The 24,177-nt window shown below is 42.8% G+C and overlaps 2 protein-coding genes and 1 non-coding gene across 6 annotated transcripts in view; 1 reads left to right on the forward strand and 2 right to left on the reverse strand.

Moving 5' to 3' along the window:
* Window positions 1–16,695, forward strand: part of MRRF (mitochondrial ribosome recycling factor) — a 58,389-nt gene extending 41,694 nt beyond the window's left edge. The window contains exon 8 of the transcript XR_011699477.1: window positions 16,686–16,695. The gene's annotated coding sequence lies outside the window, so the exon portion shown is untranslated. The remainder of the gene's footprint in view (window positions 1–16,685) is intronic.
* RC3H2 (ring finger and CCCH-type domains 2) lies at window positions 2,054–23,894 on the reverse strand. 4 transcript variants are annotated; one of them, XM_071574335.1, is made up of 21 exons: window positions 23,752–23,894; window positions 17,195–17,491; window positions 15,687–15,804; window positions 15,002–15,235; window positions 13,948–14,123; window positions 13,117–13,317; window positions 12,619–12,751; window positions 12,252–12,370; window positions 11,861–11,973; window positions 11,007–11,315; window positions 10,088–10,302; window positions 8,719–9,146; window positions 8,111–8,281; window positions 6,856–7,011; window positions 6,374–6,587; window positions 6,138–6,222; window positions 5,533–5,614; window positions 5,169–5,303; window positions 4,520–4,627; window positions 3,995–4,143; window positions 2,054–3,383 (listed from the first exon to the last, which is right to left on the reverse strand). In XM_071574335.1, exons 2-21 carry the CDS (start codon window positions 17,423–17,425, stop codon window positions 3,185–3,187), a joined length of 3,576 nt encoding a protein of 1,191 aa, XP_071430436.1. In that variant the 5' UTR covers window positions 17,426–17,491; window positions 23,752–23,894; the 3' UTR covers window positions 2,054–3,184. The 4 variants fall into 4 exon arrangements, with proteins under 4 accessions (XP_071430436.1, XP_071430437.1, XP_071430435.1 ...); XM_071574336.1 differs by lacking the exon at window positions 23,752–23,894 and adding an exon at window positions 22,406–23,327; XM_071574334.1 differs by lacking the exon at window positions 23,752–23,894 and having other exon boundaries at window positions 17,195–23,327.
* Window positions 12,830–12,945, reverse strand: LOC139681385 (small nucleolar RNA SNORD90). Its single transcript, XR_011699523.1, has one exon. It is a non-coding gene; the product is annotated as a small nucleolar RNA SNORD90 (small nucleolar RNA).
* Window positions 23,895–24,177: the final 283 nt, after the last annotated feature.

A 24,177-nucleotide genomic window follows, 5' to 3' on the forward strand; every position in this document is an offset into this window, starting at 1 on the left:
GGCAAACCAAGGAATGAATCAGGTAGTGAGGCAACACAATTAACTTAGATACTAATAATTCCTGTCTCTCTTGCATGTGAAATCCCTGCTGTACCCCTAATGGGGAAAGAAAAAGAAAGAAACCAAACAAAACAACCCAAAATGCTTGTCCAAGCAAAGCAAAAGAGCCAATCTCTCTCCCCGATCTGCTACGGGCCTTCGTTTCTGACAGCACAGGTAAGTCAGGCCAAAACCTAAATGGGCATCACTGCTATTAACACACAAACTAAGTCACTATCTCAGTGTCAGAAAATCAGCCCTTCCATAGCCCAAAGGCACCTGATTCACAACTAACAAATGAATACATACTTGTTTGTAAAGGGCTGAAACTTCTACAAAGAAGAAAGCCAGAGCCAGGTGTTCCCACCTGCAGCTTCTTCTCCCTGTCAGGGCACTGGAGGGCATTAATTTCATGGCAAAACCCACACAGTCATCACTGTTAAAACCATTAGAAAAAGCTGGCATGCTGTTAAATCCCCAAATAATTCTTTTGCCTGTCATTCTATAGGTTAGAAATTCAACTAAAAACCCCCTAGCCTCAGTTCAGAACCAACTTTCCACATGAAGTGTATGGTCACCCCAGAGAACTGTCTATCTCGGGACCTCCTGCTGCAGACCAGAGTCTGGAGATACATTTGTTCTGAAATATGCCAAGAAGGTCGCAGGAATATGTCAGGCTTATGTCACTTCACTGGACAAACAGGCAAGTGTGTGTAAGCAGCTGATCCCAACCCCCTCCAGCAGAGCACAACCAAGTTTTTAAAACTGCAATTTTAAAATTAAAAAGTTAAGGTAAATACACAATCAATTTATGTAGTATATATTCACCCTCAGATCATGCTGAAGATGTTCTGTGGAGTTCTGGTGCACAGAGGGCTCTTTCCCTGAGGGCAAATAAGGACTTCTCAAACCTTTATATTTTCTCTATTTTTGTAACAAAATAGCAATTTAAAATTTAAAAATCTTTTAAAAAAATTACATCACCTTCAACATGGAAGATCTCACTGTTTAAATATCCATGAAAGAGACATACTTGTTTGCATATCTGTTTTGGAATTACATTGTACAGCAAATAATAGTATCTCAGAAGCATTTCAAAAGTAATATAAATTCATATTTACAGAATGGTCTTGGTATAAAATATACAACAATCATATTTATGTCTAACATTCTAAGTTAACATCGATAGGAAATAAGTTAAGGTGGCAAAGGTGGTCTGGTTCTTGTATCCATTCACTGGAGTGAGACGAAGCGTCGCTCTAACCCTACAATGAGGTGGCACTGGCTGGAGAAGGTACAGCAACAGCCAAAGGAAACTAAGAAAAGACTACTGGACTGCTTTTCTACATACATTCCTTGACACTGGAGTACTAAAGGGATGTGTAAGATCTTCCATACTGACACCGGAATATCAAAACTAACCCTTGGATTTGCAGGTATATTTACAACATAATTATTTCATGGACAGGTTGGTTAGGAGAGATATCAAACACCAATATTTACTCAGTCTAATCAGTAACCCTCAGGGAAATGCCAACCCCCACCCCCCAGAAGCGTGCACAAAACAGTTATCAAAATCTTACCCGACCACATAGCTGTGATTTTGTAAAATAACAACTCAGACGACCAGTAACATGATCCTCTTTAAGCATTTTGCTAGCAGGAAAAGCCCTTACATGCAGTACACCTGGTGAAAGATCAGCTTGGCTTAAAATATTCCAGTACAATTTTCAGAGTAAACAACTTCACAGAAGTTAATAAAAAACATAAAAAAAATGTAAAACTTGTCACAAAGAAAAGTAAGAGGACAAACAAGAAGACAGTAATCATCAGGAAGGAGAGTCCTGCTTTCTTTAAAAAAAAAAATTGGATTTTTTAAGCTTCTCAGAAAAATATGCCCAGGGCTCTACTTCATGTGTATTTATGAAACCCAATTTTCAGTTGACATGTCTAACATGATTCTCAGTCAGCTCTTAACAGGGCATAAATTCGTACATTTGCAGTACTCTGAAGGTCAGATAATGCTATCTTATTGTATTTTCAAGGTCTTAGAAAATAAGTTGCCACTGAACAAGCAAAAATTAAACCTGAATACAAAATTATGATTAACAACATTTAACAAAGGTAATTACAACCGTCTTAAATTCCCAATACTTAGTTTAAATTAAAAACAAAACAGTACAAAAAACAGCAATACCATCTCGTTAGTCAGTGCAAACACTAGATACAGGGTTTTCAAAGGAAAGCCAAGAGCACCTGATACTTTTTGCCAAGTCATCTGGATCCTATAATCTCCAAGTTGAGAACTATTAATGAAAAAAAGAAAAAAAATAAGAAAAAACCCAAAATTGCTGTTACATTAGTGCATAACCTCTCAAAATCGTTGCAAACTGTTTCACATATAGCTTGGGGAAATCAATACCTACTACATTAGCTGGAGGACTTAGGCACTTGGTTTACTTCTGATAACTTCACTTGGACAAGTAGCCTGTGTGTGTTTATCTACAGCACTAAAGCAGAAATTGGGGGGAGGAATGGAAACCAAAAGCTGCAGCAAAGCACTGCACCACAGACCTGCAAAGAACAGTGCAAAGCTAATGGTGTGTTAACCCTGTAAAAGCCTCAAGTCCAAATCTCCACCTCTCAGTCTTCAAACAATACTCCATGCAAAGTTCCACAACTAAGGAAAAAGCAGCTGCAACAAGACACAAGTTCTTCTCTCGTGAAACAAAACAGAGACAAATAAGTTAGTCTTCCTTTCACTAGATGTATCATCGTAGGATCCTGCTAGTTTAAGTAACTGAGTTGTTAGTTTTCTACAGAAGCCATTTTCAACAAGAATGGCTCAGATACCGCACCGGATTGCTACAAACTCATAAAAAGCTGCTTTAAGCTTAAGTAAAACAATGTCCAAATTCCATTCATTTGTGGAAAGTGAACGCCTTACCCTAGTAAAGTAAGTTTTTTTTTCTTCAGAATGCTAATGCGAGAGGGGCTTGAAGTATCAAAGAGTCCACAGGAAATGCATGACCCCAATATTATTTTTTTTAAAAAAAATATACATTATATAATATATATTATATATATAAAAAGCTAGTGTAAATGCTTCCATGGTGTGGTCACAAGCTGGAAAGATGAATGCCTTTCAGCTGTTAACCATCCTGCCATTTGCAACAGGCTTTAAAAAGTCATTTTTATCCTCAGACATAATGTGAGCAGTTTTCAAAATGAGGCTGCCAACACTGACTGGTGTGCTGATGGGCAGGCAGCTTGCATTGCTAACAGATGTTGTGATCGGCTGACTGAAGCAAGAAGTTACGGGCAGGATTGTTTTCTGCTCCTCCCTGAGGAGAAAAATAAGTTACACAAATATTAAACAAGTACATGCACAAGTATCCGGAACTGAATTGTGTGCATTAAATAAATACTGACATCAACTCCTTTTAGCAACAGGCTAAAGATCTTACTATGGAACGGTACGCTCGAGATGGTCGTGTAGTCTGCCTCATTTTCAAAGGCTGCTTTACCCATTAAAGACTACAGAACATAGAAACCTAAAATAGTGTGGTTTAAAATCTACCTCTCCATGGAGATTTGTGCAAACAGTCCGTCATTTAACCTTTTTGAAGTTTTTCTTAATTTCTGTTAACTATAAAAATATTTTGCATTTTTTGCTTACTGAATGTGAAAGGTATTTTGAACAGCTGTGACACGTTTCAGTGTGTACAATTACAACGATGCATACGAACAATGGTACCAGCCTGTGACTTTCAGGTTTGTGACCTAATTCTGTTTCTTAACAGGTTCTTCTCACTTCACCAAGTATACACAAAGCAGGTGTCTAATCCAAGTCTGAGCAGGTACACAGTTCATCCTTAAACAATCACGCTTCCACTATTCTGATGCTGCTGTTTGTCTAATACTGGCAGACACTGCTGTTTTGTCTAACACTCACAGAATCACAAGGTCTTCACCTAAACTTTGTCTCTTCTGTTCCATAGAATCTTTCTGGTGCTGCTTTAGCAGATGCCCATTCTCTACAGTTGTTCCATTGAGCAGCTGATCATCCTGGGAGCTGATTCCCAGCTGTATGTCCAGAATCTCCTACAAGAGAAAAGCACAAATGCCCATCAGTTCTGTCCCTCCCAGCTTTACATTTTCCAATTATGTTCCACTACAGTAAGCTGATAGAAATGGGAGCCTGGTCAGAGAACTCTTATTTTTATGTCAGACTACTGGAATATCTACCACATTTTACTAAAGGAAAAGCCAATTATTCTAAGATGTCTGTGAAGGACAAGAGTAGCACAAACTGTGAGCTGATTTTAACTTCAGTAGCACTACCTACCTGTATCTGAGTGAGAAGTACAAGATCCTGAGTGTTAAAATTAGACAAACATTTGATATCACTAAAACTAAAACAAAAAAAAGCTTTCTATCAACAGAAGGACTAATGAAGGACACAGACTTTAGTACTCACTTCTATTTGTTCACCTTGCCCATCAGGTTCGTCGGTATCAAGGGCTGACAGCTCCAATTCAATGTCTCGATCTGGCTTTGTGTCTGCACAGTCTTCAGTATAATCAGTCTAAAATAAGAATTGATACATTCTGTAAATATCAAGTTGGCTTTTCACCTGCTTCACACAACACTGGAGTAATACAGTGAAAACAGAAGATGCATTTCTAGGACATTTCTACAATACAAAAGAGCTGGTTAGACACAATAGAACTTCAGGCACAGACAACACAGGATACAAGGCTAAATCTAATCATAATATAGTACCAAAACAGAGAAATAAAATGAACACTGAAGTAGAAATTTCAGTTGAGTCCATTGGCAAAACGTTTAGATTTGTAACACATACAAATAGAACAAAACTAATGATAGCATGAAAACCACTGTCATGTTCTTCCCACATTGTAAATGGAAGCAGCAGCACAGCAGGTGCACCTGCCCGATCTCAGGGAAACACCTGAGTGCAACAACAGGGACTCAACTTGCACAGAATATGCTACAAATATTTGGGAGTGTTAAAACTAAGTTTTAACTCTGAGTTAAAATTCATGCACTTCTCTATACACAAAAATCCTCAAAGATTTGTTCATCCCCATGACCCCTTTCTTTACCTCACCATTCCTCAGATCAATTTCCTTGCTTAAAAGATTTAAGGTAAGACGACTGCCTTCATCTAGAGAATTCCACTTCTGCTGCATGGCCAGTGCATTTGCCTCTCTCTGAAGTAACAAGGAGTTGCTTTTGGCCTGTGGAAAGAAGTGTATCAGTTACCAACACTTAAACCATGTGTTGTCACCTGGCCAAATAAACCAGCTCACACAAGCACAGGACTAGCTTCTAGTTTAACCCTAACTGATCATTTTGTCATTGGTACAATTTGCTATAGACTCTACTAAGAAAATTTAACTAAACTCACTTTACTAAACAATTTTTAAAAAAAAATGAAACCCTCTCATGGGGGTCATCTGGTCTTACCTGCTGTAATTCAATGCTCAGTAGATCTCCAGTGCTGGAATGCTTTCTGTGACCAGACAAATCTGTAACTATGAACCTGTCCCTTTAAGAGAAAGAAGGCAAAACTAGGAATTAAAAATAAGTTCTCTAAATCAAGGCCCCATAAACTTTGTTAGTCTATCAATATTGGATTTTTGGGCAGAAACTGTGTGACTAAGACAATGTGCTCTTCATCTTCACTGGGGCTCACAATACCTCAAGGCACTGCAGGAAGCAATATCCTTATTTCACATACAGGGTAGATGTGGCAAGAAAACTTCAAACTACTCAAGATGGCAGATTTTGACATGACAGCTTGGCAGTTCCCAACTCCAATTCTTTGATTAGGTCTCTCAAGGGATAATAAAGCACAATTACTAGCAATGTAACTGCATTAAGTATTAAAGACTACATAAGTTTTAACCTAGTTTTCTAAGGCTTTATGCTGGATAGGTAAAAGTCTTTTACTTCAGAATTAAGAATGTCTATTAATAGACATTCCAGATTCCCCACACACACATTCGGGATTTTGAAGAACTGCAAGCTACAGAAAATGCTTTTAAGAGAGCTGAGAGAGGAGTCTGTACCGTTCTGCATAACGTGCTGATGAAGCAGAATCCGAGCCATAGGCACTCCATCTTGAGTCAACAGCATTGACATAAGGGACATAATCTGTAAAAAAATTGGGATACCATTCACTGTCTTCTCAGTGGGAGATACAGGTATTCCAGCTCTCTGCACCTTCATACCTGCAGTAAGCACCAAGGGGATGAAACGTGCATATGAAGGATGAATTCCTGCCACACAGAGCCTGCACTTTTACCTGATACACTGATGGGCTTAGTAGCACTTCCTTGGGAAGCAGTGGCCTGGATGGGGTCTGTCGTGTGGTACCCTGTGCGGGATGACCTGGAGATCGCTCCCCACTTGGAGATGATGGGGCCGTCGCTGAAGGGGATTATGGGATCCTCCTCCTTCGCCCTCCTCTGCGTTTCAAACAAGTGCACTCTCCTTTTCACATCCCCACTGTCCAAATCCTGCATATTTAGGAGACAGGAGACACAAGGGCTCACTGAGGTTGCTCACATTCTTTTGTTGCCCAGTAAATTCCCAATTATTGTTGCCCATTTAGAAAACTGTGAAAAGATATTCCAACCAACTTCAAATGGGCAGAACTACTTTAAAATACTAATAATGGAAGCTATCAGCCTAAAAAACAACAAAAAAGCTGGTTTAACCAAAGAGAAGACACTTCAGCATGTAAGGATCATCACACTAAGGAGAGAACATGCAGAAAACCCCTACCATCAACACGGCATTGGAATTGGCAATCACATCCTTGGGCTCTGAGTCGATAGCATTTATACAAGAGCCAATAGTGCCACAAGACCACGGTGAATAGTGAGAGAGATGGTCTTCCTCAAATTTAGTTCCACTCAAATCACTGACACTCTCTGAGAACTACAGAAAAGGGAATAAATAAGCAGTGAATAATAAAAACAGGGAATTCAGCTTTAAAATGAGAAGAGACATTTATTGCTATTTAATGAAATTATCTCAAAAGTCAATTAAGGAGTTTCAGCCATATTCAAGACTTGATTTGGGGACAACATAAGCTGTTTTGTCAGATTTTAAACCAGTGCCCCTGGCAGCTGTCAGAAGGCAACCTCTGCCACACAAAGGGCCTGCCAAGATGAGAGACTGAAACCAGTGTCACTGTGTTAGTGGCAGGTTTCTTTAGGCAAATACCTACAGAAATTTAATTGAGAGGAAGCCATGAATTTTCCATTAATGTATTAGCCAATGGCAGAGAGAAGTATGACTTGGAACCCTCCAGCCTGGATGACAAGGACTAAATCCTGATCCATCTTGAATGCATCCATAAGGGACTTCAGGAACACCCACCTCACATGATACTTTCTGAGTATCAGTCTGACACCTCAAATATCATCAGTGGAACTGGCAAACCACAGCTAAGAGTGCCTGGCACAGTGGTTCTCAAACTAGTTTACTGGATGCATTTAATCTATACATACAGAAAAAAACTACCACAAGTTTGGAGGTTTTTTTCAGAAGCAGACTGTTGCTATTTCTTGAGTTTCCATTCTTCTTTTCAGGACTTACACATAAGGGTACAATGTTCTACCAATGCCTTTTGCCACTTTAAGGGATATTCATTCTCTGGGACTTGACAAGCAGCTTGATTCAGGCTACCCATGAAGTCACAGAGCCAGTTGGGGAGTATAAATGATCTCTTTCATGGAAAGCAACTGTTGTTCGCTACACAAAGACCTCGAGGTTCACAAAGCTAGTTCAATAAAAGTACATTTCCTTTAGTGAGGCTGAATTGAGTCACTTCACTTCTTGACCTTTTTACTGCAATCATGTTTAGCATCACCTTAATATCAAATTGAATGCATCATTATTACTTATTACTTTCCTTTTGATTGATCAATTTAATTTTATGAACAGAGGGCAGGTAGAAAACCTTTACTAGAAATATTATATGGCATCTCACAGAAACAGGAAGGGAAAATAAAGAAATTCTTTGGCTTCCCACCTCTGTGCTGAAATCTACACTGAAGAGAGGAGAAGGTGGTGTTGGAGATGGTGTTGCCATGGGAAGGGTTGAGGATACCAGAGGAGGTTTCTGTGTGTGGTACTGTGCCCATTGCTCCGGCTTCCGCCTCAGCTGCTCATCATAACCAGTCTTCAAGTGACCACAAGGCTCCTGGCAGGAACAAATACAGGGCTGGTTGTCCTATCCCACTCTAAGCAGGAGGCAAATATTCGCAAGGGACAACCCCCCCCAAATTTCCTTGGGTCTGTAACCCTTCATTGGTATTACCTGAAGAATTTCACAAGAATTTATAGGAGAACCCAACCCATGTATGGCAACTCAAATCTGAAATATGCAATTAATTCAGGCAACATGCATGGGAATTAAAGAGGCAGAGGGGCTCTGGTCCTAACGCAGATTAGAGAGTGGTCTGTTTTACAAGCCCCTTTTATTAAGGTTAAAAGCAAAACAAGAACTTTGTCCAGGTCAGATGTCTTGATCACTGGAACCCCAAATAAACAGGTCTACCCTAATTATTTACCAACTTTTCAGTCATGACCTTCAGAATGAAGACTACACAGATCCTTCCCTTCGTGGCTCTCACTCACCCTCGGTAAAGGCACAGTCCTCTGCTCGTTTGGAGGTTGACAAGCCACAGAGTAATACCCATCCAGGGAGTTGTACCTCTCCCGTAACGATGTCTGATAGACAGATGAGTGCATCACATCCATGGGAGGTAAAGAATTGCTCCTAATAATATCATCTCGTGGGTACATCTGTGGGCGCCAGATGCGCCTGCTGTCATAGACGGGAGCGTACATTCCAGAGGGGACAGGAGGGACCAGTCCATACGGCTGCGGAGGAGGAGGTTGGTAAGGAGAATTCAGTCGGTCTCGAGGGGGAAATGTACTGTAATGATCGGCATATGGCACGGAAGCAGGTGGGAGGGAGGACTCTGGAACGTTATTGGACCTCACAAAGCGAGGAACACAGGGAGCCACACCAGCTGGTACTGTTGGAGGTGGTGGATAATACCCTTAAAAATTGGAAAAAGGCATATTTAATGCAACCACAAATGACTCAAAATTTTACACCTTCTAAAACTACATTGATAAGCATCTTTAGAGAACGAGGAGTTACACTTTACAGACCTGTTCTGACCCTACCACGGCTCTGGGAAACACAATGGCATGCATGACAACCTCTTTTGCAGATGCAGTACTGGCCTTTCACCACCTGCAGCCAGTTTGGAAGGTGGAGTTCCTGCCATTATATACTGTGGTACAACCACATAACTGAAAAGACAGGATCTGAAACACTTCTTTATATAGGAGACTAAGCAGTTTTCTCTAAAATAAAAAGCTATATTGATAAAACCCCCTCATTTCAAAGGTCTGTAAAAATAATCATTTCACACTTGACTACTTTCTTGTGAGAGGATTGTCTCAACATTTGTACCTTCTGAGAGCTTGTGAATGACTCAATGCTGTAACACTTAATTGCTTGCTTGAATATAAACATGCACATTATAATCTAAAAAGGTAACTGGAACCTTTCAAAAACATTTGAGCAAGCACAAAATAGAAGCAGTCTATTCCTCTGGCTCTGTATCCTGCCTGTGGATACCCTCATGGATAGGCCACAAGGTAAGCAAACCTAAATAAATGCAATTAAATGCTAACAAAGGAAAAAGCAGATGGAAGACCTCTAGGTTGAAGTTGTTCTGGATGCTGAGGTACAAGGTGCATAACTTACAGAAGACAAAGACAAGAACCACCAACACTGGGGGCAGACTGCAGGTTCCTCACATACCCAGCAATCAACAGGATTAGTATTCCATTAAGTGAAGATTCAAATATTTAATAAACTGAACTAAAAAATAAATTGACCAAACTGAGATAAAAGTTATTTCTCAACATTCAGGCTTTTCCTGAGAAAAATTCAGAGCGTTTTTGACTCAGTGCTCATCTCACTCACCTGTCTGTGGGTACTGTGGAACTTCATATGACAGCTGAGTCCTGGGATCTTGGAAATATTGAACATTATCAGAATGTGGAGGGTAGACAGGTACTCTGGGAACAAATGGGCTGGACTTTGGAGGCACAGAATTCACTTCTGTTCCAATATTAGGAGGACCAGCTGAGGTAGCTGCTGCCTGGCTTACAGGAGTCTTGGGTGGAGAACCTATTTTACTGAAAAGGATTACCAAGAAATCATTAAGCAGATCTTCACTTATTTCTGTCAGCCATCTCTTCGTGTACACTCCCATGTAACATGGAAACTTGGGCCTTGTCATTTCCTCTGGAGTTTTGTTTTTCCTACCCCAAACTGATGCTACATTTTAGACTTTCTCCTAAGAAAACTCTAAAGTGCATATAAATGTTTTGGTGTGTACCCAGAGGTTTACACACCCTTTTTAAGAGCATTCTGGTAAATACAGGGACTTTGAAAAGCTGTTTAGAGACTCAGTGCTTCCTGCAGAAGTATCTAAGAAATTTGCAGTGAAACTCCAAAACCAGGTTTCCAGGAACATAGTGCACCTTTCTTGGTACCAGAAAATATCAAATTTTAAGTCTTTTATTTGCATGTAATAACCCAGTAACTGAGATACCAGGCTGAGAACAACTGAATAAAGAGGTAAAGGGAGAGATGTCCACATTATCCACACTGTCCACGTTGCACTGAAGAGCCCAAACAGCTGATGCTGGCTCTGACCACCTGAACACACAGAGTACCTGCACTGCAGAGCAAGATCTCACACAACTCTGCAGCCAAGGAACAACAGCAGCAAGCCAGGACCAGAACTCAGTATCTGCTGTTTGCCACCCAAAGACTCCATGATAATCTAAAAGCCAATTGTTGGGTTTAATTACCTTGAAGAAAAAGAGCCACCTACCTTTCAGGGAGTGATTCTGTAGGGGACCCAGATGCATTCTGGCCGTTGGCTCCAGTCTTGCCTCCCTTCTTGGTGTTGTCCAGAGCGCGCAGGGAGGTGTCAGCACAGCGAGGGATCAGCTGGGGGACCCCACTGTCCAGATTGGCTATTCCATTGGTACTGGGCACCATCTTCCCTGTTGCTTCAGGGCTTCCTATGACAGAAATGACGTTTCCTGTGGTGGTGGAGACGGTGCTGTTGACGCCAACTTTATTGAGAAGGGGGAATGTTCTCACTGTTGCGCTGATCTTTTTGTTCCTCAAGCGGTACCTGTAAACAAACATGTGCAAACACACAAAAGAGGTGATTTAAAGTACTCATTGTGAAGTTCAACATCTGTAAAAGGAAGACACATGATACCAAAAAATTACAGACTTGTTTTCAACAAATGTAAGCCAAAGTCATCTCTCCCCTTAGCAGACCCATTCTGCAGTTCTTTGAAAATGCCCTTGGGTGAAGGCAGCTTTAAGAATGCAGACACTGCACAGTGTTCAGTAACTCAGTTCATTCCTTAATCAATCAAAATGTAATTAACACTCCCTCTCTTGTAGGTGATATAACCAATCCATGAGAGACACTGAGCCTAGACTCAGTTTCAGGAAAGGAAATTTTACTTCATATGGGGTAAAATGAAAAATAAAACTGGAATTAGTTTCTATCCTCAATTTCATACAAAGAACTGTCGCTTTAGGGAATCACAAATCCCTCCAAATGAATGAATGTATAGAAAAGACTGTTTTCAAATTCTATGGGATTTCTTTCTAATTAGAATTCAAGCAAATAAAGGAAAAAGGAAAAAGGTCTCCCACACTCACTTTTCAAGCTCTTCCTGAGAATGAGCAAATGTACAGTTTGTTCCTCTTGGACATCCCCCTTGCTGTCGAAGGTCTCGGCACATACTTGTTTTGTATTTGCTATTTGGTTGTGGCTTTAAAAACAAAAAACAAACCACAAGACATTCCTCTTACAATCTATCAGAAAAATACAGGCTTAAAATACAGAAAACACATCTCACTACAGCAATCTCTGCTGCATTCCACATTCACAAATGTGAGGCTCTCCAAATGCCAATGCACTAAATAACGGTATCATCAATTATCCCACAGAAAAGAACATAAATACTTCAAATCAACAGTAATCTTTCAAAGTTGCATCTTTCAGTAAGTGTACTTTAAGACACAGAATGCAATGATCCAACACAGTTACCTGTGGAGTTTCATGGCCTTTTCTGCTGTAATTCTGAATGAAATCCACCAGCCCATGGACCACAGTCTTCACAGCGACCATTGCATTTTCCAGCTGCTCCCATGTTGGAGAGGCTGCATCTGAAATTATTACAAGCAGGGCTGTCACTCTGTCAATAATTCCAGTGGTATCATAAATAATAGGCAACTCTCCTAGTACTTTACAACACCAAGGGCTATGACAAACTCAGAGAGCCCTTAAGCAGAGTTCGTTATGTTAATTAACTGGGAATTTTGAAACCAAGGATGGAGGTTACCATCTTTAAAATAATTTCCTTTGCTAGATATGAAAAACACCAAGAAGAGTGTAAAAAGCTTAATTTGCATACCTGGATTTGGATCTATGTTTGCCAGGAGCTCTAAATGAGGCCTCAGCCTGTTTAGGTTTGCAGGATCCCCCGTGCGCTGCAAGACAATTGTCAACTCTTGTACACTCTTTGCAAAAGATTCTGGAGATTGGAGCTGAAAATAAAGGGAGCATTAGTGTACAACTGTGAACTAATAATCTTACAAAGATATTAATGACTCTGGTTCCTAAATGCAATATACAGTGTCTTCAGATGGCATATAGAGAGAATCAGTGGAGAGAAATTTTATTTCTCAACTCAGAATCTGCCCTATGCAGCTTCATCATAAGACACCAAAAAGGGAATTTAAGGCCTTCATAAGAAGAATATGCAACAACAGGGAAAAAACCTTCAATTTAGTTTTAATTAATATTTGATAAATATAAGAACAAAAAGTTAATTCAAGAAGTTGATTTTTATTGTAACATTTAATAGTCAAATCTAGTCCTACAGAGACACTAAACCATCCCTTTGACAAACCTTGTCAATAATGGATTGCATGTGTGATTTGTGTGCCAAGTCTCCATACAGAAGGGAAGACCATTGCTCTGGTGATATTCGAAGTCCTGCTTCCATGGCAATGTGAACAATCTGGGCATCGTGTTCCCTCCTCAGCGCCTCGTAGCTCCGGAACTCTTCTTTCAGTTGCATCAGAGAAGAATCTTCATCCCTTTTAGTGACCTAATAAGTACCAATAGCCAAATATTCCTCAGTTAGCAACACATCTTCAAGGTTTCTTCCACTTATTCACCCACCCAGCTAAGCAGTGCACAGATGAATTCCAGCTCTTCACATTTTTACAGGATCAGAGGTGCAAAACTGAACCAGCTCACCATTTCCAACCAGGAAGGTTGGATTTGCTTAAGTCATAGGAGATACAGCTGGATATTTATCACTTCTGCTAGTGGTTTTTGCTAAGCAATACTGAAGGATGACTTAAAGAAACAGGAAAGTCTCTACAAGTGATTAAATAGGGAAGAAAAAATTGAGATATTGGTATTTAAAGAACAGAATATTTAACTGAGAGTCCACTACAAATGTTAAGTAATACTTGAAGTTACAAAAGACATAGGTCATGAAGGAGAGGGAGAGGTTTAATTATTTTAACATTTAGTGATTTTATGACAATCATGTTTTTCACTGTGATTCAAAACCAAAAAGACCTATGGAATGAACTTCTCACTCTACACTTTTTATTTGTGTAGAAGGTGAACTTACATGACATTTTACAGGTGACAGACACTAATCCTAGGCTGGGGTCTCTGGAGCTGCACTATTTCAAGCACCAAACTTCAGCTGCTGGTGTTTTACCTTAAAGCATGATGCTCTATACAGTAGCTGCACAACGTGACCAATGCTCGTTTTCGAGGCCTGAGGAAATCTTGGTTCCAGCCTTTGCACAACAAAAAGTACCAGAACTTTTCTTGAGAGTGCAGAGCCATCTTCCAGTGCCAGTAATACAAGTTTCAGTGCCTCTTCTTGCATAGCTTTAAACACAACAAGGAAAGAAAGTTAAATATATCCCAGAAAACAGCAGTGCTATCATATATGAATATGATAAGCAGTGGCAACTGAACCATCTTGAATATAATTCCTTGTTACTTCTTTTTTCACTAATCATAAGAAAAAAGGTTTCTAAACTTTTAAAGAAAGTTGCTAGTTTAGAAGAAGTATTTAGAAGCACTCCAAGCACAGCAAACACTTAGGGCTAAGACTGATTTTCAGTAATGAACACATCAGTAATGCAGCTTTTATACTTTTCTCCACTGTGCAGTCTTGCAGCCTGTGCCATTTGGACATCTCATCAATGCTGCATTGTGGAACTGTAAAAATAAATATGGGAACAGCACTGGAATGCTGAATGCTGTCAACAGCTACTGGAATCATGGCAGGACAACTTCCAGTTTAAAGAGAATTTCCTTCTTGTTTCTATGCTTGCTTCAGTGGTGTTCTTAACTAAGATGTGCTCTTTCTATCAGAGACACAAATGTGATCATTATAAACACTATGCTGCAACTACGATTGTATTGACAGCTCTTCAATTCCAATTCCAATCACAACCAGTGTTACAGTTACACTGAACCACAGCCTGTGCACAAAGTGTTCTGACTGACTCCTCTTTGCCAGGATTTTTGAAATACTTCCTCTCAATTTCAAAGAACATTTAATGGGGGGCAGGGGAAAACACCCAAACCTTTAAAACAGCAGGTTTTGTTAATATTTGAGGTTTTTTTCCCTTCCTCCTTTCCTCCTGGCAGAAAATTGAAAACAGAAGTGCATCTTCAACTGAAGAAATTTCAAACTTCTTTTTTTCTTGAGGAAATGTACAGCTAAATACAGTCTGTTAGATCTCCAGGTGCCTTACCTGGTCCTAGAAACTGGCAACCTCGTGCCCTGACAGCAGCCCAGAGATTGGCAGAAAGCTGCTGAGGATTCTGGTGCTGCAGGATGAGTTCTGTGACAGTTCTCTCCCCCAGGGAGCGAGCTGCCCTCATGGCTCGGACCCGGCCCTCCTCCTCCACCAGCTGACAGTTCACCAGTGTCACCAGTTTCCTCTGCATTGGACGGCTCAGGGCACTCTGGTTCAAGCTTGCAACACCTTCAGAGAAAGGGGGAAAGGCAAATCATTGCTCCTGATCAAACCCATCTGAGTAACACCAAAAAACCACCTCATAGTGTGTGTGTGTCTTTCTCCAGGACCTGGATACTTGGTACCTCCCCTTCTCTTGGGCAACTCTGTGTAATTCACTATCAAGAAGAATTTTAATTAAAATCTTGAACTGACATCAAAGCTGTCCTTTGGGGAAAGTTCAGCTTTAGTACAAAGTTAGCCCCAAGGCAGTATTATTAAATAAAATAGAATATTTTGTAAACTTAAAATAAAAAAACCACAAACAAGTGTCACAAGTGTGAGTAAGCTTTCAAAGACTTAAGGGAAGTTTTATTACAAAAATAAGAGGATTATCTTGCTGACATTTACAGTCAGTGCTGAAACACAATCCTGTTAAAAGAGAGCTGCATCAAAATTCCACCATTCAGGAGGGACTCACCTTTTCCTCCACTCAATGGCTTTAAGTAGAGTGCCAAATCCTCAACACATTTCTTTGCTACTTCATAATGTTTGTTCTCTCCTACATTACTCAACTTTACTGTCTGATGATCAGGTACCTACAAAAATGCAAGGGGGAGGAGGGGGAGCAGAATTACACACACGTGGCTGACCTCTGTGATGTGCCCACGATGGCACCACAGCACCAGTAATTACATAACACTGCAGGTGTGCCCTGCTCTGGGAGCAGGAAACACAGCACCCACCCCTGGCACAGACCACGGCACAAGGAACCACTGAAAGGGCTCAAGACAAGGATCAGGGTGATGAAAGATGTGTTTTGTTAGAACCTGACACATTAAAAACAGAAACAGGACAGAAACAGTAACCAAAATGTAATGAAAAGGCAATTAAAGGATGAAGAGCACAAGGTCTGAGAGGATGATCAGTGTACCAGATCAGCATGATTTACTACAGACACACAGGGGAAGTTCCAAGGTAAAATTAACTGGCAAAAAACAATTAAGCAAAATTAAAAAATAATTGAAGTGTCATTTGGGCATGCTGAAATCCTCCAAGACAAGAACCAGGAAACCTAACGTGGTGGAAAAAACCCAAAGCAGAGTAACAAGGTCAGAAAAGGAAAACAGAAGGAGTATTGGTCATAATACATTAATTGTTTGGGAGACATTGCAAGAAGTTAGGAGGCCAAGAAAACAAACGTTGTAAGATCAAGGCAGTGATCTGGCACACCAAAAATGAAAGGAACACGAACTTGAGAAACAAACCCACTCTGACACGGTGTTATTACCAACAGCTGTGTCAAGGCACGTGATAGGACGTGGAAAAGCAAAGTAAAGAGCATCTCCTCAGTGCACCACTGAGGTGCTGGAGTGAGAGCAACATGAAAAAGCACATGAATCAGCACAAGGGGAACAGACTTATTTAGTCTCCCTAAAGCGCAGCACTGATTATATAATCATTGTTTTGCCACTGCTACGAGACAGCACAGGGAACATTCCTGGCCTGATTAGCCACTGTCTGCAAAGGCAACTGAAAAGCCATCAGCAGGCTTATTTTTAAAGAAATTACACACACACACTTCTGGAACTTGGTTAAACAGCCACTTTTGAACATGTGGCACAAAGAAAGGAGATTTCCTGCAATACTACAATGACAGAGTGCAATCAATCTGCAGGTTCACTCTTCTAATGACAACTGGGACACAAAACTGTGTATTTCCCAAAGGGGATTTTTCTCCTGTCACAGTTCAAGGGCCCTTTTAAATCAGAATTCAGGTTACAACCAGAACATGTTTACATTTTACAAGAAGACTGCCCAGAAAACACTGTGGTTGCTTTTAGAGGATGTATCTCAAAGGTAAGTCTTACCATTTTGGGGGCTAAAAGGAGGGGAAACCGAGGGGGAACAGACCACAACACGTATTGCAACTGGCACATAAACAGTAACCACAGGAAGTGGCCACACAAAGAGCTGCTGAGCCCCCACCTGTGCTCCAACCAGCTGGAGGAGGGCAAAGTTCACAGGAAGCACGTCGATGTCGGTGTTGATGGCGGTCTGGTCAAAGGGACATGCCTTGCGATGGAGCTTGTTCAGGCAGGTCTTGCACACGGTGTGGGAGCAGCCCAAGCTGATGGGTTTGTGCACATTCTCATCAAACTCGTTGTAGCAGATTGGGCAGGACAGAAATTCTGTCCACTGAGCTGCCTGCACAGGCATTGTGGAAGCTGGACACTTGTTTAGCAGGCTAGCAGACCATTATTTCACTGTACTATGTTTTGGCAGCTGTAAGTGAATAACAGAGCATTTAAAACATGCTTTCTGGCAATTTAGAATGGTTTTTAATTAAATAAAACCAGCCCACAATTTCAATATTGCACAGAGTAAAACCAAATCCTTATGCTGAAATTCCTCCCAAACCCCAGCTCTGTGTTAGTGCAAGAATTGTACCAAAAAAGGCTCATGAACTAAATTAATGCAGAATACCATAAACTGAACCTAATTCACAATAAATGGCATTAAAGTTTGTGGGTTTTTTTGGGGCAGGGTGGAGTTAAAATGTTACTTTCATTTGAAGTAAAATGACGCCTTCTTTCTGCAGACCTTTTTCAGACTGAACCACACACCAAACTAAACCCAGCTTTGCTGGTTTTAAAACATATTTTCTCTTTTTGTAACAGACAAATAAATTAACAAAAATCAAGAATCATAAGACTAAAAGAATGAGAGATTAATTTTCAGTTTTATGATTCTCCTGTGTTACTTCTCCCTTGTCTCTCAAGAACCCATTGACTACTCAGTTTTGCCTTTCCCATCCCTACCTTACACACAACTTCATGCCCATGAACCGCCAGTGAGAAAACCTTTGATGTGTGGAAAATCCAGGTATTTAGGACAAAAGATAAGGCAAGCAATACCTTCAGTTGGCTTGCTATTAATTCTTTTCTATTGAAAAATACCTCTGTGCAACAGTGCCAAACAAATTGTTTATGTATGTCAAAGAAAATATGGATTTGCAGAGATTGTTTTGAGGGCATGCCATCTTATATAACTCCTGTTCCTGGAGAAGGTGCCAGGCCCAAGGAGTTCATGGAAACCTTTCTGATCTAAGCTTTGTCAGGAAGGTTTAAAGCCAGAGCTCCACCCCGGTGTGGCACAGCCCCACCCTGGGCCACGATGTGCCACCGTGCTGGCTCTCTGGGCAACCCACAGACCAGTCGGGTCACTTCAAGGCTTGGAACAAGCCTCTCCAGCAGCTTGTTACACATGCAGAGAGACAAATGTTTCAATGACACATTTAGCATTCTATTTTTGAACTCTGATGACAGAAAAAAGGTAATTGTTCTGAGGAGGCTGAGATCTCCCCTCCGTGTCTGAATTGGGGAACTCCTTATTGCAATTCCATTGTTGGCTCTGCTATGGTTTAATTAATGCTAAAGTATCAGACCATTGAAATAATTACTAGAACACTAAATAGACTCTTATCTGTGGATGTATTTTATGTTAATTATGACCATCTGTTTAGAAATCCTATTTAGTCCCATGAACATTCAGTGCCCTTTAAGTAACAGGATACTTGTACAAGATGTCCTTATCTCACTGAGCTCTCCAATATTGTGCAGCGATTTTCCCCCAGATGAATTCCCACAGTAAGTGTAAAACACACCAAAGGGAAAGTTGAACCTGTCCCCTCCAGACCAAACTGCTGAGGTTACACTTTCAACACAAGCTCCCATGTACTGGACAAATGAGATTGTCATCCAGCTCCCAGGAAAGCACAAGCAAAGCTCTTGGAGGGATGAACAAGCGCTGTCATCTTTAATGCAGCACTGCCACATGTGTCCTTTCACCAAGGAAATCCAAAAGCAAAACAAGTGAAAGCAAAACCAAACAGTGAGCCAACATGCCTAGCAAGGTTTTTGACTGCTCTACAAAGAATCCCACCATTTCCTTCAGCACATCTGCTTCCCTCCCCAAACAGCAGGACAAGGGATGCCCTGAACTGCAAACGAACACTTTGCTTAAAGGTTTTTGCAGCATTACCAGGAACATTAAAGTACCACCACCAATGCTGCTGCTGCCCCAGGACTGATGTGGCTGTTTGTACACCCCTCTGACTGCAGGACACGGGTAACAGCACAAACCAGAGCACTCTGGGAGGCTGTGACTGGCATGACTCACCCAGGGAAAAGTTTAAGAGAGGTTGGTACAGGGAGAGCTGTGCAGTGCTGGTATGTCACTAATGAGCTGCTAATAAACAGGCTGTGTCCACACTGCTCATTAATTATGTCAAACACAGGGCTCTCTGCGCTGAGACAGTACCCACGTTCAGTTTCCACAGGTACTTCAGAGACTCGCAAGAAACCTCCACCTCTCTGTTTACAAGCTCTTCAAATACAATTGTTTTCCTGACCAGCATAGAAATGAACACAGCAGATTCTCCAGGTCTGCACCACTGGGTTTTAAAGACCTATCTCTGGGTGTTTAATCATCCCAAACGACAGATTCTACTGAACATGTGCTGACCTTCAGATTTCTTGATAGGAAAAAATCTAATTAAATCAGCAAACAGCTGGGAAAAGCTCTTGGCTCCTCAAACTTCAGGCAGCCACAGGGGGAGGAATCTCGTCTCTGCTGAGCTGCCAGCTCTCCTGCCATTCTCGAACCCCAGAGCGTTAGGAAAACAATCTCACATCTCCTAATTACTGTGCCAACTTCCACAAAAAGCACAAGCCAACGTTTAATAGATTGTTGCTCCTTGTCAGAAACAATGTATTTCAGGGGTGTCCTCCTGAAGAACAAACTGCTCCGGCGCTTTAAACTGAGCAGACAGGAGGAGAGCAGAAAGAAGGTAAACTAGAAATGCTCTGGGTTGTGTTTTTAACAGGCAGTACACTCTGTTAGCACAATTAACCTTGGCCTTCCATCTCCACACACACACAGGGCTTCCCTTCCCTGGCAAAGCAGAGGGACCCTGCAAAAAACACCCCAAAGAAAGGGCTGACACAGACAGTGCTCCAAGGCACCAGGCAAACAGTCTGCAAAGACACGGCAGCTGCTGCTTTAGAGATCACTACACGGTGAAGTTACAGTAAGTGTTACAGTGCTCCTTGACATGCCACAGTGAGAAATGTCCAAGCCTAAGGTCAGACATTATGTAATGGTAAAACCCAGCACAGCTCAGTAATTCTGTGTTTCCAATACAGGAGTATTTTCCCACTGCAGTAATGGCTGGAATGGAGCAGAGTAACCACGATTTTCTCATTTTAGAACAGAATATTTGGTGAAATTGGAAGGTGGGCTGGAAGGGGAGACAGCTGAAACCTCAAACCTCTCCTCAAGTAGCTGTACCATTTTTAATCACTAAATTAAAGAGTCCTTGATATTGCTTTGCTCTCAGTGCTAGAGATCATGGTATTTCCTTTTCTTTTTAGAAGTGATCTCCACTAAAACTTCTCATTTATGCAGATTAAGGGTCTGTTTGCACTACAAGGAGGTAGTTTTTTCAAGCTTTCTTTTCTAAGTTACATATTTCTGAAAGCATTCTGGCGGGATCAAAAACTTCAATGTCCATGTAATCAAATTATCAGTGTGAAACTGTTGTCTGGAAGGGCTAGAATCTTTTCAGCATTTCCCTTCAACAGCCATCATCTATAGATTGAAAAAGTTGCTTCATTACAGGCTTAGGAAAGCACCATCCCTGTAACAGCTTTGACCATTTGAAATTAAAATAAATCCTCTCTAAAGAGCAGACTTGCTTATTTCTACACTCTTAAAATATCTGTCACATGTAAAACTCTTTGTATCATGTGCAAATTCTCTATATAAAGTCTTTAATTACCATTAAATATAGTATTTCATTGCCATTTTTTCACTGAACATTAATGCTACTGGGAGAACCCACAGCCCAGTTCAAATTCCAGAAAAGAGACAGAAAGGTTGGGGACATAATATAAAGTATCTGAAGCTGGAAGGGACACCTAAGGATGGTCATGTCCAACTCTGCTTCTCTCAGGAATACCTGACACTGAGCCATATGACCAAGAGCATCATCCCAACCCTCCTGGAGCTCTGGCAGCCTTGGGGCTGTGCCCCCTGCCCTGGGGAGCCTGGGCAGTGCCCACCACCCTCTGGGGGAAGAGCCTTTTCCCAGTGTCCAACCTGAACCTCCCTGACACAGCCTCATTCCATTCTCTTGTGTCCTGATATATATCTGAATTTACACACATATCCAGACTATATTTTGCCAAAATGCCTGTGGGATGCTTTACTTATCTGCTTAAAGAATCTGAGCTTTGATCCCTCTCTGTCTCCTTAAAACAGGTGGCTGAAGAGCAAGTCCTGTGAAAAGGGTACAATTCCCCAATATAAATTTCAGCTCTTGGCTTCTCAGTGGCTGCCACAGTTCCCTCAGCTCAGAGTTGCTCTCCCCAAACCCACCCCAGTCAGTGTCTCCTCAGCTGTTCCCACCTGCCCCTCCCTGCTCAGGTGGTGCCACCAGGAATCCTGTTGCTGTAGATTTTAAAAGTTTCTCACTTATGTAACACTGTTGTGGGTTTTCCCTCCTGTGGTCACTGAAAGGAGAGTCTGTCCTTGCCACCCCCCTGACACCAATTCATCTCCTGGAACAGTATTGATTTCTCAGGACTACCTGAAGGGCAAATAAATGAAAAGTTTTCTTTGCCACCACTACCAGCTGAACTCCTCTGAATGCAGGGAAAGGGAATCTGTGTCCACCTGGATCTATTCTGACACAGTTACTCCAGGAGGAGACATCCTGCAGAATTCCTCACTGGCCAGTAACACTTCCACAGAGTCAGGACTCCCCTGTATGGTTCAGTTCCCCAAACTTTTAGTCTTTTAAAAACACAACCTCCATGGTTAAACTGTACATTTTATGGAAGAGAAATTCTGTACTCTAATACCTTCCCAATAATTTTAATGAAATGCTAATTCCATCCAGAGAGGCAGGCAAGAAAACAGAGGGCTCCATGGGAGCTGGGAAGCCTTTTAAAGGTTGTACAGAGTGGATTAATGTGCCCATGGATGTAATTTTTTTCCTTTCCTTAAGGTTGTCCAGTCAGCAAGGAGAGACCCTTTCCATTTATCCATTAAGGGTATACAAAATATTACCAAATGAAATGTAACACACTCCCAACAAATGCTAATCTCACCCTCTGCATATTGTAAATATCTTACCTATTGTAAATCAACAAAGCCTTAAATAAACGAGATCAGCACCCAAGATTAGGAGCTCACTTTGGGATATCTCAAGCACTGACATCAAAATTTGTTGGAATTTAATATTTCTGAGAGAAATGGCCACAACTTCACACAAGACAGGAACATGAGTTAATAAGAAACCTTTTCTTGGGGAAAGCTTTGCTTAAGTTGCAGAAACAAGAAAAATTTCATTAAAAAGGCACAAAGGTCTTGGGAAAGTGATTCATTACAGAAAATAAGAATTCAGTGTTTCCCAGAGTAATACTTATACCAGCTTCAATTTCCAGTATTTCCACAGCTGTTTAGCACAAACCAAAGGTCAAAGAACACTATTTTGATTCAGAAGATTTACACTTGTACTGGTTGGTTCTCACTTGAAATGAGAACATTTCCTCTGCCACAACTACAAATTCACACCCTTGCAATCCCAAGGGCTGGTTTTAATCTTAGTTTCAGCGTTCTGGTGCAGCTGTAATGGCCGTGAGAGAACAGAGCAGCTACAGCAATTAAACAACATCCTAAGTTTGCATGGAAGTCAAACAGGTCTAGACCAGAAACTGTCCTGGTCGCCTGCCCAAACTTTGTGGTTATTTTCTCTCATCCCGGGTCCAGGCCATCCCCCTCTGAACCCTGGCTGAACTCAGTGCTCATCACCGCCCCACCACGCTGCCCTTGCTGAGCCTTGTGCTGACTTCCACACTGAGCTGGGCACCCCCCGAGCACCTCGAGCATCAGCACAACCGGGACACGCTTTTCCTGCTCAGTTGTTTTGGTTGGCGTTTTACGGCACTCCAACCGTGACACGGTGCCCGCAGTCCCCGGGCCCGTCCCCCCGCACTCCCCGAGGCGCAGCCCCGCCGGGAACGCTCCCGGCTCGGCCGCGGCCCCTCCGGGCCAGGGACAGCTCAGTGCGGGCTGCGGCTCCCGCGGGGAGCCGGGGAGGCCCCGGGACTCCCTCCCCGCCCGCCGCTGTGCCCCGCAGGCCCCGCTGCAGGCCCCGCTGCAGGCCCCGCTCCCCGCCAGGCCCGGCCCCGCAGCCGCGCTCGGGCCGGGCCCCCGCCATCATTTCGGGGCCGCCACCAAATGGCTGCCCGTGTCCCCGGGCCGGCCCCGCGGCCTGCCGGGGCCCGCAGACACCCCCGCGCTCCGCCACGGCTGGGCCCGGCCGGGCCGCGCTTCCGCAGCGCCGGGAGGAGGAGGAGGAGGAGGAGGCGGAGGGAAGCGGCGGGGTGGGTGGGGGGGGCGGGCGGGGCCCCGGCGGGTCAGCGCGTCCCCCGCCGCCCAGCCCGGCCCGGCGCAGCCCGGCCCGGCGCGGTGGGTACCTGGTGGTCGGTGCGTGCGCGGGTGCGGCGGGCGCGGGGTCGGGGCCGTGCGGGGCCGCCTCAGGCGCCATGGGGCGCAGCGGGGCCCGGGCAGCAGCGGCAGCCCCGGCGGCGCCGCCTCAGCGCTGACAGCGCCGCGCCCACACGCCCCGCGCGCGCTCTCGCGAGACCCGCGCGCCGCACGTGACCGCGCCGGGCCGGCGGAGGAGGGCGGGAGGAGCGGGAGGGCGGTTACCATAGAGACGGAGGCGCGGAAGGGCCCCGCCGCCGTGGGGGGAAGCGGCGGACACAGAGAGGGCGTGGATAGAGCGCCGCACTGCGCCGCTAGCGCCCCCTGGCGGTGCGCCCCGCCCCGCTCCGCGCCGCCTCGGCCGCTCCGAGCCCGCCGCTGCTGGTTATTTGTTGTGCTTTTTAGTTTTTAATTAA

Source organism: Pithys albifrons, chromosome 20, assembly GCF_047495875.1.
Source record: "Pithys albifrons albifrons isolate INPA30051 chromosome 20, PitAlb_v1, whole genome shotgun sequence".
NCBI lineage: Eukaryota > Metazoa > Chordata > Aves > Passeriformes > Thamnophilidae > Pithys > Pithys albifrons.

What these genes read in the sequence shown, in the direction of transcription:
- RC3H2 (XM_071574335.1), bottom strand. Translation starts at nt 17,425, where the DNA reads ATGCCTGTGCAGGCAGCTCAGTGGACAGAATTTCTGTCCTGCCCAATC. An exon ending in GCCATTGAGTGGAGGAAAAG is followed by an intron (nt 15,236 to 15,686) that starts GTGAGTCCCTCC and finishes CTTTCTCTGAAG; the next exon opens with GTGTTGCAAGCTTGAACCAG. An exon ending in AAACATAGATCCAAATCCAG is followed by an intron (nt 12,371 to 12,618) that starts GTATGCAAATTA and finishes TAATAATTTCAG; the next exon opens with ATGCAGCCTCTCCAACATGG.